The sequence below is a fragment of the Mytilus galloprovincialis genome, chromosome 5 (assembly GCF_965363235.1).
Source record: "Mytilus galloprovincialis chromosome 5, xbMytGall1.hap1.1, whole genome shotgun sequence".
NCBI lineage: Eukaryota > Metazoa > Mollusca > Bivalvia > Mytilida > Mytilidae > Mytilus > Mytilus galloprovincialis.
In genome coordinates, this window is record NC_134842.1 from 85,964,339 (window position 1) to 85,979,673 (window position 15,335).

Consider the following 15,335-nt stretch of genomic DNA (forward strand, 5'->3'; position numbering starts at 1 on the left):
TCAGTGTATAAAATGTAGAGCTCATAGAGAGGAACATTTTATACGCTGTAAGTATGCAGCAAACTCTTATCGTTTTCTTAATATGCAAGCTTGAAATTGCAGCGTAATTTTTTTTTGCACTTGGTGACCTTTGACCTTGGGTGCAAATTAAAGGTCACATGAACTTAAGATTATTGGTGTAGGTCCCAAGTCTTTACGACTTCCGGTTCTCGAGATACAATTTTTCAAAAATTGGGTATATTTTTTCAAGGGAAATAACTCCTTATAAGGGTTAACAACAAAATGATTGTATATGTTCATTATCATTGCCATCTGGTCTTGTACATGTTGCTGTTTTCAAATCAATTCTATCTTGAATACTTTTTGAGAAAAATGTAAAAGAAAGAAATTGCTTCAAGGGGACGTAACTCTCATAGGGACTAATGAAATCCTTAGCAGCCTCATATGGTAACACATCATGATGAGATCTAACTGTTGTCCAAATAAGGTCATGATATCTTTAAAAACAACGAGGGGGGGCCATGTCGAAAAAAACCAATAAAAGGGAGATAACTTCTAAAGGGGATGATGAAATCCTACACAGCCTCATCTGGTAATACTTCATGATGAGTTCTACCGATGGTCCATATTTGGTCTTGATAACTCCAATAGAAACGAGGGGAGGCCATGTCAAAGAAATGCTGGATGAAAAAAAAAAAAACAAAAAAAAAAAAAAAAAAAAAAACAGGAGAAAAACAATAAGGTCTTTCCTCGCGGAGAGGAAAGACCTTAAAAAGTAATGAATTAAAAATAAAAAATCAATTGTTCAGTTGAAGGTCTTTCCACTAGTAAAGATCTATTTTGATATTGAAATATGAAAAATCAGTTTAAAATGTTAGTTCCTATAGCTTTATGATGTATTAATATGAATTTAAAGCAAAGGTCAAAATCTAGAACGTCCTATTACCCTATGACCTTGACCTTCTGAATGTCTTTATATTTAGTAAACTGAATATTAATTAGAGGTAATTTTATAGTCTATATTCTTATTTTGTTTTCCTTTACAGAGTAGAAGGCGGTGAATTATTTGATAAAGTTGTTAGTATAGGGCAGTACGATGAACCTACGGCTAAATTATTATTTTATCAGATTATTCATGCTGTAAAGGTGAGTTGTTTGCATAATGTCTAGTTCACACGTATATTTAATTCAAATTGAATTCGAATAGAAAGTGAATCAATAGGGCTAATCGCGTTCACACACTCTTCCTTTTTAAATGAATTGATTTGACTTTGCTTATTCCAATCAACCAATTCGCAATAGAAATCAGTTTTTGTTGATACAAATTAAAAGTTAATGTCATTCCGACAGTATAGCAAATTTAACGTGCATTGCAATTTGAATTAGAATTTACATTTGGATGGAAAACGTTTGGTATGCGAATAAAACTAATTCAAATTAGTTAATGCTAATGGAATTCGAATTAGGTGTGAACACAGCATAAGACAGCAGATCAATCTAAGCAATTTAAGGTTATTGCCTTGATTTAAGCTAAAAAATTCTGTGAAGGAACATTATGGTTGTATGGAGCACAAGCAACTCCTAAAAAGACATTTTTTTCCAGATAACAATTACGAATTATCTATCCAAGGCTGTTTTCTGCATGTGTTCATCTAAAAGTCTGGATTTTGTTCCACTTAGCTATTTAACTGAATTTACTGTAATTTCAATCTTGTTTAAACTATCAAAAACGAATACTTTTAATAACATATTACATTTTTAGCTACAATCTAATACAAAAATAAATATTTGATTTCTTTTACTCTTATCATGCTTATCAACCTCTTTATATGTATTATTGGAGAATGCAGAATATTTGAAAGATAAATAAGTTAACACAAATGAATGAGTTCAGTATTTTGTGTAATTTTTGTTTTTTATAAAACTTTCTTCTTGAAAGCATTTTATAATACATTTAATTTTTGCATTCAACTTGTTCATTAGTTCTTAAAAAAAAATTTGATTTTAAAACAAACAAACAAGTATTTGTAACACAGAATAAAATATTTCTTATGAAATAATTGAATGTTCAAATTATTTCTAGTTTACATTTTTCTTATTTTTTCAGTATCTACATGATCAAGGAATTACCCATAGAGATTTAAAGGTAATTATTGGTTAAAACCAAAAGGAAATATATAGATAAAGACGGAGAACTTGTTTAAAAGAGGGGCGAAAGATACCAGAGGAACATTCAAACTCATTGATCAAAAATAAACTTACAGCGCCATCGCTAAAAAAAAAAGAAGACGTGCAGACAAACAATAGAACACAAGACAAAATGTAGAAACTAAAGGACCCCCCCCCCCAAAAAGAAAAACTTTTAATTTTCCTTATTTTCTCCCTACACCAAGTCTTTTACCCATATGCTTTTTATTTACTTTCCTTTTATGAATGAAACATTTTGGTTAAATATTTCAATGAGACTGAAAATTAAATCTTAAAAAAACAAAGGACAACTTCTTTACAACATACAAATAGCTCTGACGTTATCAATTTGTGAATTTATGGTCGCAAATTAAGTTTACTATCTTGAATGAGTAGTTTGTTGTTTGTTTATATGCGTTTTTCTGGTGTCAAATACATCATATATTTTATGTATTTTTTTTTATATTTTTGTACATTATTGGTTGCTCTCACCATTTACTGACCCCGTATATATCATATTAGGTCACTAGCACACTATGTAACGAATTTATCTTCCCAACTATCTTTATTTGTTGAATTTAGACTTAGAATTGTCTCAAATGCTATCATAACAAATCTGCTTATTTCTATATTAAAGTGTTCAAGAACCTTTCTTCAATTTGTCTGCATTAAAAAAATAATTCAAACAATAACTATTTATTATCGACAACCTTGATATAATAATATTAAACAGAACTTGCAATACTGTTAAATAATCAAACAATTCTAAGTTGTAAATCCACTACTAACCGTGTATTGAATTAAGCCCCGCCTCCCTACTAACCTAATATTGAATATACATGGTCTCCACAAGGATGCTTTTAACCAATCATATTCCTAGAAATGTATAGGAGGTTAGATAATTAACAATCCATTGCTATGCTGTGGGTGCTCAAGAGCTACGACCATGAAAAGTTGAAATACACAATTATATTAGTAACTATTCTGAAAATGGCGAAAGACATACAGTGTAAACTGTGTACTCAAACACTCTGGGGGTAATTTTTATGTGTATTTTTATATACACAAACAAGTTTGCATTTCAAAAAAGATAAAAAGTTTCAAAAAACAAGAAATTTAAATTTTAAGATGAAATCTCAAAATTATCTAAACTCTATCATGTCTATGAAGATATCTAGTAGTTGATGGCTTTTAAAAAATGTTTAAAAGCTGTTCTCTGTGCACACAGGAGTGATAAAGTTATAGTAATATTTTGATCTTGTTGTAGCCAGAGAACATATTACTTGCCACAGATGCCAATGAAACATTGATCAAGGTATGTATAACACAGGGTAGTGAGACTGAAACTAATACAGGTATTACTGAACTGGTTAAACCAATCATTGCTTGTTGTTTGCCCAACATTCAGTGGCAAATTGTTTTGCAAATTCAGTCAAAAAATACAACAGGATATATAAATGGAACAATCAAAATTCATATTTTGAAGAGACAAACATCTTTTTATAAATTTCAACTGTCCTGTAGTAGTTCCATTGTCAAATTTATAATATTTTACTACAGGTCTCAACTCTAAACTCAAAAAATACTTTTTCACTAGATTTTGTTAAAAAATGAAATAGTAATATCTAAAATGTTAAAACAAATTATGTTATCACGATAAGCAGACTTTAATTTTTATTCTGACTTGTGCTGAGCAGTTTACTGAAAAAAGAATATTATGTTTTTTATTTAAATTGAAAATACTTTAGATATGAGACGAAGAACACCAACCCTGCTGGTAGAAATACAAAAATATGGAAGTGAATCTTACAATTAATTTTCTCATCAGTAGTAATTTTAGATTGTAATATATTACAGGTTACAGATTTTGGTTTATCAAAGTTTGTTGATGCAGGGTCCATTATGAAGACCTTTTGTGGAACACCAACATATCTAGCTCCAGAAATTCTTATCACAGCTGGAAGTGGACAGTACACAAAGGCTATAGACTGTTGGAGCTTAGGAGTTATATTATTTATATGGTATGGCTAATTCTTAGTTTAACACCACTCCTACATTTCCTACTATAATTGAAGCAGGGCATTAATTTTTTTTGGTCTCCGCATATGTCTTTATGTGTTTGTTTAAAGTTTTTGAAGTTGCTGTGTTGTTGAAATGTACCGAAATTAACATTTCTTTAAAGATATGTTTTAACAAGATTTAGAATTTGAGCTCACAAATTTGAAATAGAATTGATCGTTACTTTAATATAAAACTAGAAAATAGAATATGCAAACTTTGTAAAGAGGTAATAGAAGATGAGATGAATAAATATTTAGTAAAAGTTGAAGTATTTCAAAACTTGATAACAAATCTCTTTTTATTTGATAGTATATCAGGGTACCCTCCATTTTCTGATGAAAGAAAGGATATGGATCTACCCAAACAGATTCTCGGTGGACATTTTACATTCCCTAAACAGTACTGGAGCAATATATCAGAGGATGGTAATTTAAATCTTAATTTGTAATGCTGCTTACATCAGAAACTTATCCTAAAATTTAATTATAGAAAAGCATTCAACAGTTCTCCATGATAATAGAAACTTAATAATCTTGGAAGTTTATGAAACTTGGACACAAAATGTTTAACAGATGAATGGACACTATAAATATAGGATAACATGCAACTGCCTTTTAAAGTTGTTGTTTTTCTAAGATCGATAACTTATCATAAATTTATTGAGTAAATAGAAATTTTACAAGTTTTTTAATGATTAAAAGAAAGTAAGTATCCAATTTATTTAGTGTAGAAATCTTATGTAATGGCAAAAAAAATTGATTTATGATTTTTTTTCTCCTTTCAGCAATTGATCTTATTAAGAAACTTATGACTGTAGATGTGAAGAAAAGAATTGTCTTGGGTGATGCAATAAACCACCCATGGTTCAAGGTCAGTTGAGAAAACTCAAAGTTGTTTTAAATGCTTAAACCTTGCAATTGATTCTTTCATAAAGACAATTAATATTCAGGAATTAATTGCCATGACTCTAAAACCAAATGCATATCAAATAAGAGATTAGAAAAAAAAGTAAGAACTCCAGAAGATAGCCAAAATTTAATTTCTTGAACTAATTCATTTAATTTACTGTTACAATTTATCATATTTATTTCTGAACAACTATCAGACAAGTGTATTATCCCTGAATGGCATGGATGTATCCCAACATTCGATCACAAATAATTGCAATTTTTAAAATAGTGAAGATTTTGACCCAATTTAATAAAGTTTGATGCTGGAAAGCTATTTAATTGTTGGACTTTACATTTTTAATGAGAAAATTCATGAGATTTTATCCTATGGTTATAACTTATTGATTCAAACAATTAAAAGCCTTGAAGTATAAGGGGAGATAAATCAAAGCTTTGAATTGTAAGGGGAGATAATTCTGATGATTTTTTTTTTTTTTTTAACTTCTATTTAGTGTTCATTTTCTGTAAAAACCTAAAACCTGTAATGTTACATTTGAATTTAAATGTCCTTTAAGAAGTAAAAATAATATTTCTCTATAGTTCATATGTGGTTTCTTTTTATTTTCATTCTGTGTTAAGTTTCTAAATTATTTCTATATGAACATATCTAATTCAAATTGTGTTTTACATAGTTCTGAATTTAACACGATTTCTTTGGATATTGTGTATTACAATTATTTAATAACTTGTAACATTTTTTTTAACAGGATGAAGACATGTTGAGTAAAGCCAGAGATTTGATGTATCCTGATTCAGATGGGATGATTCCTCCTATAGGCACTGTATGTATAATGGTATTTTAATGCCCAACCTAAGATTGTAGAGGGGCATTATGTTTTTTCTGATCTGTTGGTCCTTTCAAAAGCAATACAGCTTATAGGTATCAATAAATATTACATTAAATATAGTAAGCAACAAATATTACAATAAGGTAATTCATTAATAGAATATTAATACAATTATAAACAAATGTAGGAGCATGATATTAATTAGCATTATTTAACAATCTTAATTAAAGTATGCAATACACATTCAACGATTACAAATTTTTTCGGCAATACAAAATACTTTCCCAAATTATTAAGTTCTTTTATATTACGAACAGATAACAATTGTATAAGTTTAAATACTGATGGATTTCTCCAATAATAAGGTTTGATATACTTCATACAAACATCTTTGTATCCAATACATTCCAAAATAAAATGATATTCATCTTCAACAGAATCACAGTTGCACACATTACATATTCTATCGTTTCTGTTTATATTTAAAAACCTTCCAGTTTTAATGTTCAAATTATGTGCATGTATACGATACTTGCTTATATATAATTATTAATGGTTTATATCTAAAATTAACAGGTCTACTAAGATAAAACTGCAAACCATGACTGTCATATATGTATTTGTAAAACAGACATTTAGAAGACTCCTTAAAAAATGACATTGCTTCAGATATCAACCTATCAGTAACACCCTGTTTGAAATCAGCTATAAAAAGATCTACATTTAAAACATTTTGTGTCAACCAGACATGATTTAAGCCATAGTTACATAATAAATCTCGTATTTTACATGACCTATTCAATTTACTTTTACTTTTTACATTGCTAGCCTCCAGCATTTCTGCATAACAATTTTTATGCCCCACCTACGATAGTCCATTTGTTCGTTCGTCCGTGCGTCCTGAACAAAGAAATGATTGTGCGAGTGGGGCATCCGTGTACTATGGATACATTCTTGTTCAGAATACAATTATCGGTTTTTATCAATTTACACCAATATTTCATCATTTTACAGTATCTATGTACAAACATAGGGACTCTACCTAATTCAAAATACACCATGTAATTTGTAGTACTCTTCTTAACTTTCAAAATTCTCTTTAAAAAATATAAGTGAAGAGTTTCAATGTCAATTGCTTTATGATATCCCCAATCTTCGCTACTATAATTCACTATGCTTGACACATATGTATCAAATAAAGACAGTAGTGTTTCTGTATTAAAAAAGTCTTTTTGAAGTTTACTGAATAAACTAAAAACAGCTTTTTTACCTTGATTTGACAACATTTTCTGAGTATTCGTAAAAATACCATTATAATTTAACAGCATACCTAGATATATAAATTCATCACATAACTCAATATTCTCTCCATTAATGAACCATTTTTCATCTGGTTTGATAAAACCTCTGTTTCTAACTACAACAATCTTAGTTTTTAACATATTTATACGTAAATTATACCCTTCAGAACATATTTGTTCAGTATCTATCATTTTTTGAAGATCGTTTATATTTTTGCTGAAAATAACAGTATTGTCAGCATACATTATAAAGTAAAGATTGAGCATTCTCATGTCATATGATTAACAACCCTGTTTTATTAATTCTATTTCAATATCATTGACATACATGGCATATAAAAAAGATGACAAGGATTCACCTTGCATTAGACCAAAGTCACAGTGAAAGAACTCAGAAAAATTTCCCTCATGTTTAACACACGATTTCAAGTTAGAATACATTGATTTTATTAAATGTAACAATTTTCCGGTTATACCACATTTAGCTAATTTCATCCATAGTTAAAAGTGCTTAACACTGTCAAAAATCAAAGGGAAACCAACAAAACCACAGCAAAAAAGTATAAGCAACACAATTCTACCAGAAACTGATGGAGATGTCCATTGCTCTGGAGTAGAAGGCTGACCACACATATATGTCCATGTTGATGCTGATCTCCATAAGTACAAATTTGGCGTGAGAAAAAAACAGTATTGTGACTACAACACAAAAGAAAAATTAGCCAAAATAATTCTGCCTTTATTAATTTACTTTTAATTGCAACTATGACTTCTATTCTAGATATTCTATGTTTTTTTCAGCCTGGTCAGAAAAAACGTGGTCTAGAGGAAGCAGAGGTACCTTGCCCAAAAAGAACAATATCCACAGAGACAATCACACCTCCAGAAACACCCACTCCATGAACAACCAATGAAATCTTCAGTTAGTGCTGATTGAAGTCATTCACTATGAAGCCAAGATACAGTTGTGTAAATTATGTCCACTCATTTTTGATCGGTTTGATATTATGGTGGAACAAAATACTGCCACTCAGTTGACTGTACTTATAAATGTTATGTTTCTTTAAAGATATTTCAGGGGAGACAACTTCCATGAATTGAACTCGAATAATTTAATGGAAAACTCCTATATAAATTGCATTTCATATTTAGTATATTTTAATTTGTTTGCTTTGAGATCTTTTCTTTTTTAAACTGAGATTTATTCTGTTCAAGTTATCTGAGAATTTTTCAGTTACTCACTCAGAAAGCTCAATCAAAATGGAACAGTATAGTGAACGTTCTGCCTTTTAATGGCCCATCTTTGAGTTTTCTTCAGCACATTTTGGGGAGGGTGAAATTGTATGATATTTTTCAGGACGTACATGTACTTATATTTTACTTGCACTGTTACAATAGTTGATTTTATCTTCTCCTTTGTGAAGATTGAATGTTTATTCAACACATAGCTTTTTTTTAATAGTAGTTGTATTTTTGGTACAAGAAACTTCTTTTGACTGCTATCTTTACAGGATTTCTTTTTTTTATCCTGTATCCTTATTACTTGGTTTAAATATATATTACATGTACTTGTTAATGATTTCAAAGTTTAAATATGAAATAGTAAAATTGTTGTTTAATGAATTTTAACATATTAGAAGGGATTTTTTCTAATGTTTATGTTAATTTCACCTTTCCTGAGCAGTGTGAGAAACATATTTCTCCACACTAGTGAAACATCTGTTCTCAAAGAACACCACTTTCTGCAATTGTTTGAATAGGAAGCATAACAATCATATGAGAAACATATTCCACTACTATTACTCGTATATTACAACATTTCTCTACTCAACAATTAAATTTGCATTATTTAAAGTCAGACAAGCCTTACGCTTTAAATATTAAAATTAAACTGAGTGGAGAAATATTATAACAAACTTGTTGCAGTGATGGAATCTATCTATATCTGTAGTGGTACATGTAGAATCCTGTTTAGGCTTTTATACATGGTATTATCTATATTTTTACCACAACCTGATTATTGCTATGTTTTGTTTGTTTGTCAAAGGCAGCTTATTTTGTTTGAAGTAGAGTTGTCTAGTATGTAAATACATGTAGTAGATATAGATTACTTTTTATGAAAGTTTGTGATAACAATTGGTCCAACGACACAATTATTGTCCTTTGATTTTATTTGTGAACAAATTTAGTCCCTCTTGTGGACATTGTATTACTTGCAAATATTTTTCATACTCTTTTGAAATTTTCTATAATTATGTTATAATTAGTCTCAAAAGTAATACAACACACACTGTAAAGACGCTTTTTTTTATTAGCATTTATTGTTTAAAAGAAATGCACTACATATTAATTGTGTAATAAGGCCAATTATAGTTGATTTTTCTTATTTGTCACAATTTAGTCCAGATATTATTTTCATATTACAATTCATTTTTTTTTTTGAAACCCAGTAATTTTAATATCATATAAAACAAATGTTAGATTAAATTCAGTGCTGAAAAACATATTTAAGGTGGTACATAACACTACAGGGAGATAACTCTGTAAAAATCAGGTGAACGTTTCAAATAGGTTCTATTGTTCAGGAAATTTAAGCTTCTCAATGATCATAATTGTTGTAATTGAAAATGCCATATGTCCAACGAAAATTTTCTGATAAAATGTGTGGTTAAATTTTTTTCAAATTTTTATATTTTTGTCATATGGTCATGGTAAACATTTTGTTAAAATTTGATGAAAATTGAACTAGCCAAATTAATTTTAGTGAAGTTGTTTGGTACCACCTTAATAAACAAGTTTAACATTTATTGAAATGGGAATGGCATTAATTTTAAACACTGCCTTAATACACTAAACTGTGTGCTTATATGAAATTTGTCTAATCCTAAAGATTGGTGAAGAAAAAAAAATTATGTCAATCAAAGAGTTTATTTTCTTTTCTTAAAATTGTCAAATTGTCTCTGGGAAAGTATTCTCTTAAGTTCTTGGTTTATAGGGAAATATGCTATTCAAATAATACAAATACATGTATGACAAATTTTGTTGATGAAATAAACCTGAAATTAATGTTAAAACAGTGTTCTGATGGGGAAAACTACATCATACAATGGGAGATAACTCTGGTCAAATTTGATAATTGTTATTATAAGATAAATTTATTCTTGTTTACAAAAATGATGATGGAAGTTTTTAACGACCTTGACTGGCTATACAGCTCTTATGCAGTTGGTTGACAAAAATTCTCTTTTCCTCAAACCTTTCTAGCTATATATACAGTGTCCAAATTTTTATGTGTTAACATTTTTTAAAAGATTTTTATAGATTGAAGTGTGACCTCAGATTTTTGTACAGATATATTCAGATTTATGGCATTTATGTACAGATTTTGTAAATATTTTTATGCTGCACTCATTATGACACAGGGAGTTTTTAACAACCTTGACTATTTATGAGGGTCTTGCATGTAGAACATACTTTTGAAAGGTATGTGAGATGATAATGAATCTAATTTTATGAATGTGTTATGAATGACCTTCATTACTGTTCAGTTTATAATGCTTAATGTTTGTTTTTGTTCCTGAAAAAGTGAGAGAAAAACATCGAATCTTCAGTTGAGCATTATATTATATTGACCAATTAAATGTTCTAAAATTTTTATCTAAGAATATCTAAATAGTTCCAAGATAAAAAGATATATAGATTACACCAATAACAATATGTGTGGAATGGGCATTTCTATATTAAACTGTATCAGTTCAGTAAAAGTTCAAACTTTAGAGGAGTCAAAATACTATGCTCGGAAATTACATCATATTATGAAATTTTTCCACAAGTTTATACAAATATGCTCATGAAGATTTATTTGAATTAAAGTAGAGTTAATTTAGATTTTTTTTTTTTAATAAAATTTCAACAAAATTGAATGTCTAAAAAAGTTGATGGATACAAAAAAATCGTTCAAACAATTTAAAGTTGTCTTATTATAACACTGGATGTTTGTTTGTTTTTTGTATATAAATTTAAATCTGAAATTCTTTTACAATTTTTGTATATACTTTTAGTCTTTAAATGAAAGTAAATTTTGAAAGAAAGAATTTATGAAATATGCAAAATGCCATTATGTGAAAGACATCAACACTTTGAACAGAGACTGGTTCAATCACTGCCTTCTTTTTTTTTAGTCAAAGAGGAGATGCTTTTACTTAACATGTATGGTAATTATTATGTAAATGATAAAGACTTGTTACAAGTTTATCTGTTTAACTTTTATTTTTTGAAATAGTATACCAATGTCTTTGGAAAGTCTCCTGAACAGTCAGTTATTGTTAAAATACAGTATTCAGTTTAACATTATATGTATATAGAAAATCAGGTCAGTTAGAAATAACTTTTTAGTTGTTTTTTTTTTTTGTCGATCAGCTGAGAGACATAATTTTGTCATGTGACTGACATCAAGTTTTTTCATGATTTACACCTTAAAAATGAAATCTTTTCAAATGTCATTTATTAGCAAGAGAACAAAACTTATATTGCTTATATTTGATGGCTATTAATTTTGAAATCTAATAGAGAAAAAAAAGAAAAGAAAAAATTATAAGAAATCTCCAAATATTTCTAACGTTGATTTTAATTAAAATTTGAAATAAAATTTGAAATAAATTTGAGATTGGATTTGTGTAGAATGAGGGGGTGGATATACAACTAATATTTTTCATAATTTTGTATATATAAGGTAAATGTGCAAAGATATAGAAGTTTGGTATTATTCACTTTATTGTTTAAGTGGTTGTGTAGTAAATTGTTCTATGAAATATTAGTACAAAGTAAAGATTGAAAGTAAAAACTAGAGTTTTGTTTTGTATAAGATTGTCAATGAATTGAATTTGCAATATTACATGGAAAAGTAAGACAACATAAACCATCAATAAATTGTTTGCCATTGCCTTAATTTTCATGGTACAGTGGCTTTATGAGACCAGTGTTGTTTTGATCAGTAGTCCAGAAAGGATTTGCAAAACACGACGTTATTAAATCCCCTTCCTGGAGAAGTATGAAAAATGTAGGAAATTGAAATAGTAAAGCATTATATTGATTTTGTTGAAAGTTACCATTCCTCTTCCTTGCAGGGAACTAGCACTTATTCCCAGAAGGGTAGCAACTTGTACAGAAATTTAGGTACAGTTAATGTATTTACCTAACATTATTATAATAGGAATTTAGGACATTCCAGGCCAGTAGCAAGGAATTTCCAAAGGGGGGATCTCTCAACCTAAAGCAAAATATTCTTATTGTTATGGACTATCCGTTTCACAGATATGTTCTGTATGTCCTAGCTTCAATCCTGCCCCCTTTTCCTAAATGTTTGTACATGTACTAAGATAAGCAATACAATGGGTGCTGAGAAGGATCTGCTTACCCTTTAGGGACATCCAAGATAATCCCGTTTTTGATGGGGTTTGTGTTGCTTAGTCGTAGGTTTTCTATTTTATGTTTTGTGTACTTTTGTTTGTCTTTTTCTTTTTTATGCCCCATTTATTATGCCCCATTTATGGGCATTATGTTTTCTGGTCTGTGCGTCCGTTCGTCCGTCTGTCCCGCTTCAGGTTAAAGTTTTTGGTCGAGGTAGTTTTTGATGAAGTTGAAGTCTAATCAACTTGAAACTTAGTACATATGTTCCCTATTATATGATCTTTCTAATTTTAATTCCAAATTAAAGTTTTGACCCCAATTTCACGGTCCATTGAACATAGAAAATGATAGTGCGAGTGGGGCATCCGTGTACTACGGACACATTCTTTTTTAGCCATGGTATTGTCAGTTTATGATTATACCCCCGCTTTAAAAAAAGGGGGGTATACTGTTTTACCTCTGTCTGTCCGTCAGTCCGTCCGTCAGTCAGTCCGTCCCATGAAACTTTCGTCACATTTTTCTCAGGAACTACACATCCACCCTTTCTGTACTTTGGTATCAACATTTATATATGTCAGCCATACCGTGTGATGCGTTTTCAGATTCATCACTTGACAACTTCCTGTTTACCGAACACTTGTCTGATTTTACACATGATAGCCAAGTTGAAAATTTTCGTCACATTTTTCTCAGGAACTACAATACAAGGATTTCTGAAATTTGGTTTCAGGATTTATATAAGTCAGCTATACCGTGTGATGCGTTTTCAGATTCATCACTTCCTGTTTACCGAACACTTGCATATTTTTACACTATTAATATTATCCACTTGCGGCGGGGGTATCATCAGTGAGCAGTAGCTCACAGTTTCACTTGTTGATGTATGAGTTATGAATGTCTATCTGATTTTAACTGTTTGGTATTTTGATTGAAATAAACATAGCTGTCAACAGTCATCCTACAAAGGCTAATAATCACAATACAACTGTTTTATAAGAATATCTAATATAAAATTGTCTTCAATTTGTAACAAAAACAATCATGTTAGTATAAAAATCATATAAAATTTAGATTGACATTGACAGATAATTTGAATAACAATTATTTACCAATTATAATAAATCAATTTCTGCTATTATAATTTTTTGGACGGATTTAAAATTCATTTATACAATTTAATGACTATCATGTTATTTCTATTTTTGGTATAACAAATGCATATTTTCTTGTTCTGTCTTTAGGTGAATCACCATCACTTCCATTTTTAGCACCATTTTCTATTTTCTCTGATTTAGAGGACTTTTCATTGTCTTTCTTCACTCTTTTTAATGGTTTCCACAGAACTGGACTTAAACGGTCAGGACTAGTTGGATCCTCCATACTGTCACATGACAAATTAAGGTCTCTCACAGTTAACTCTGACATTGACCTTGATTCACCTGGAATACTTTCAGTAGAAAGGGCCCTGATGAAGCGTACGGCTAGAGATGTTTTACGGAAAGCACTGCCGTACATGCTATCACTCTGGTCCCCTGCTGAGATATGTGATTCTGTAGGGGAGGCAGGACGACCTTCAGCTAGTGCTTTCTTGTACTTTGCTTGCAATCTGAAAATACAAGTCACAAATGAACTGGTCTGTAGAACAACTCATGAAATTATACAAAATGCTCCACAAAACATATATCTTCTATAGTCGCCGTCACGTAAAATTGGCACCATGTTTTTTGTTAAAATTTTTTTAAATATCAGCCGCGTTTACTCAAGATGGTGTTTTTCTTTTAGCGGAAGTAAAATCCTGTCCAAATATCCACTACTGTCCTACCTTTTATTGTGTTTGTACTGTATAATCCTGACCTTCACATTTTTCAAGATTATTTACATTGTATAACCGCCATCTTGGTTTCTATGAGGGTCCCTTATTCCATAACATTCGTTACTCTCTGGTAATATCATTGTTATTGATGATACAATTTCCCGCGCTTTTTACGTAAAGATGACGAAAAGCTCCGAGAGACACAAGAAAATGGAGAGCACGTGGAACTCCACGGCAACACTTCCGGTAATAACAATGTCGGATTCCACCATACAAATCAATCTTGGATTATGTGAAGGTTAGGATTATACAGTGCAAACACAATAAAAGGTTGGACAGTAGTTGATTTTTGGAATGATATTTGATTCTGCTAATTGAAAAACATGATCTTTAGTAAACGCGGTCACTATTTAAGGAAATTTTGACAAAAAACATGGTGCCAATTTTATGTGACGGCGACTATACATTCTTATATTATTTTCAGTGTTTAAACTATAATTTCAAAACAAATGTTCAACAAGAGTCTCTATAAGGAAGTCTTCATTTCTGAATATCAATCTTTTTTTAATTTCCCCCCAATTCTTTATATCTCTTTTGCCCATTCTTCTCTATTTGTTATATTTCAAAGCTCCTTATTCTTTAATGTTTGGGTCAATTTTCTCTATAAATTTAGTTGAAAGTTATTATTTGGTAGACCCCCTCTATATGGTTAATGCCTTCCAGACCCCCTGCTATGTACTCACCTTCTAATGGTCTTTGGTACAGGTTTGTTATACCCAGTCTTTCCTATCAACCAATAAGTTTTCTGTAAACCTTTACCCTGGAG

At 29.9% G+C, this 15,335-nt stretch overlaps 2 protein-coding genes across 6 annotated transcripts in view; one reads left to right on the forward strand and one right to left on the reverse strand.

Moving 5' to 3' along the window:
* LOC143076600 (serine/threonine-protein kinase Chk2-like) overlaps positions 1-12,130 on the forward strand; it is a 44,933-nt gene extending 32,803 nt beyond the window's left edge. The window contains exons 9-16 of the mRNA XM_076252418.1: positions 1,047-1,146; positions 2,108-2,146; positions 3,455-3,502; positions 4,045-4,208; positions 4,558-4,673; positions 5,033-5,118; positions 5,906-5,980; positions 8,089-12,130. Of these exons, the coding sequence (XP_076108533.1) occupies positions 1,047-1,146; positions 2,108-2,146; positions 3,455-3,502; positions 4,045-4,208; positions 4,558-4,673; positions 5,033-5,118; positions 5,906-5,980; positions 8,089-8,190 (730 nt within the window). The 3' untranslated portion in view covers positions 8,191-12,130. The remainder of the gene's footprint in view (positions 1-1,046; positions 1,147-2,107; positions 2,147-3,454; positions 3,503-4,044; positions 4,209-4,557; positions 4,674-5,032; positions 5,119-5,905; positions 5,981-8,088) is intronic.
* A 1,648-nt stretch (positions 12,131-13,778) lies between these two features.
* The window catches only part of LOC143076601 (atrial natriuretic peptide receptor 1-like), a 29,412-nt gene continuing 27,855 nt past the window's right edge, over positions 13,779-15,335 (reverse strand). For 2 of the 5 annotated variants that reach the window (XM_076252421.1, XM_076252422.1), the window contains exons 18-19: positions 15,253-15,329; positions 13,780-14,302 (exon numbers count right to left, since the gene is read on the reverse strand). In XM_076252421.1, coding sequence (XP_076108536.1) covers positions 13,882-14,302; positions 15,253-15,329 — 498 coding nt within the window. In that variant the 3' untranslated portion in view covers positions 13,780-13,881. Of the gene's footprint in view, positions 14,303-15,252; positions 15,330-15,335 lie in introns of all 5 variants that reach the window. The other 3 variants (XM_076252420.1, XM_076252423.1, XM_076252419.1) reach the window with 2 other exon arrangements.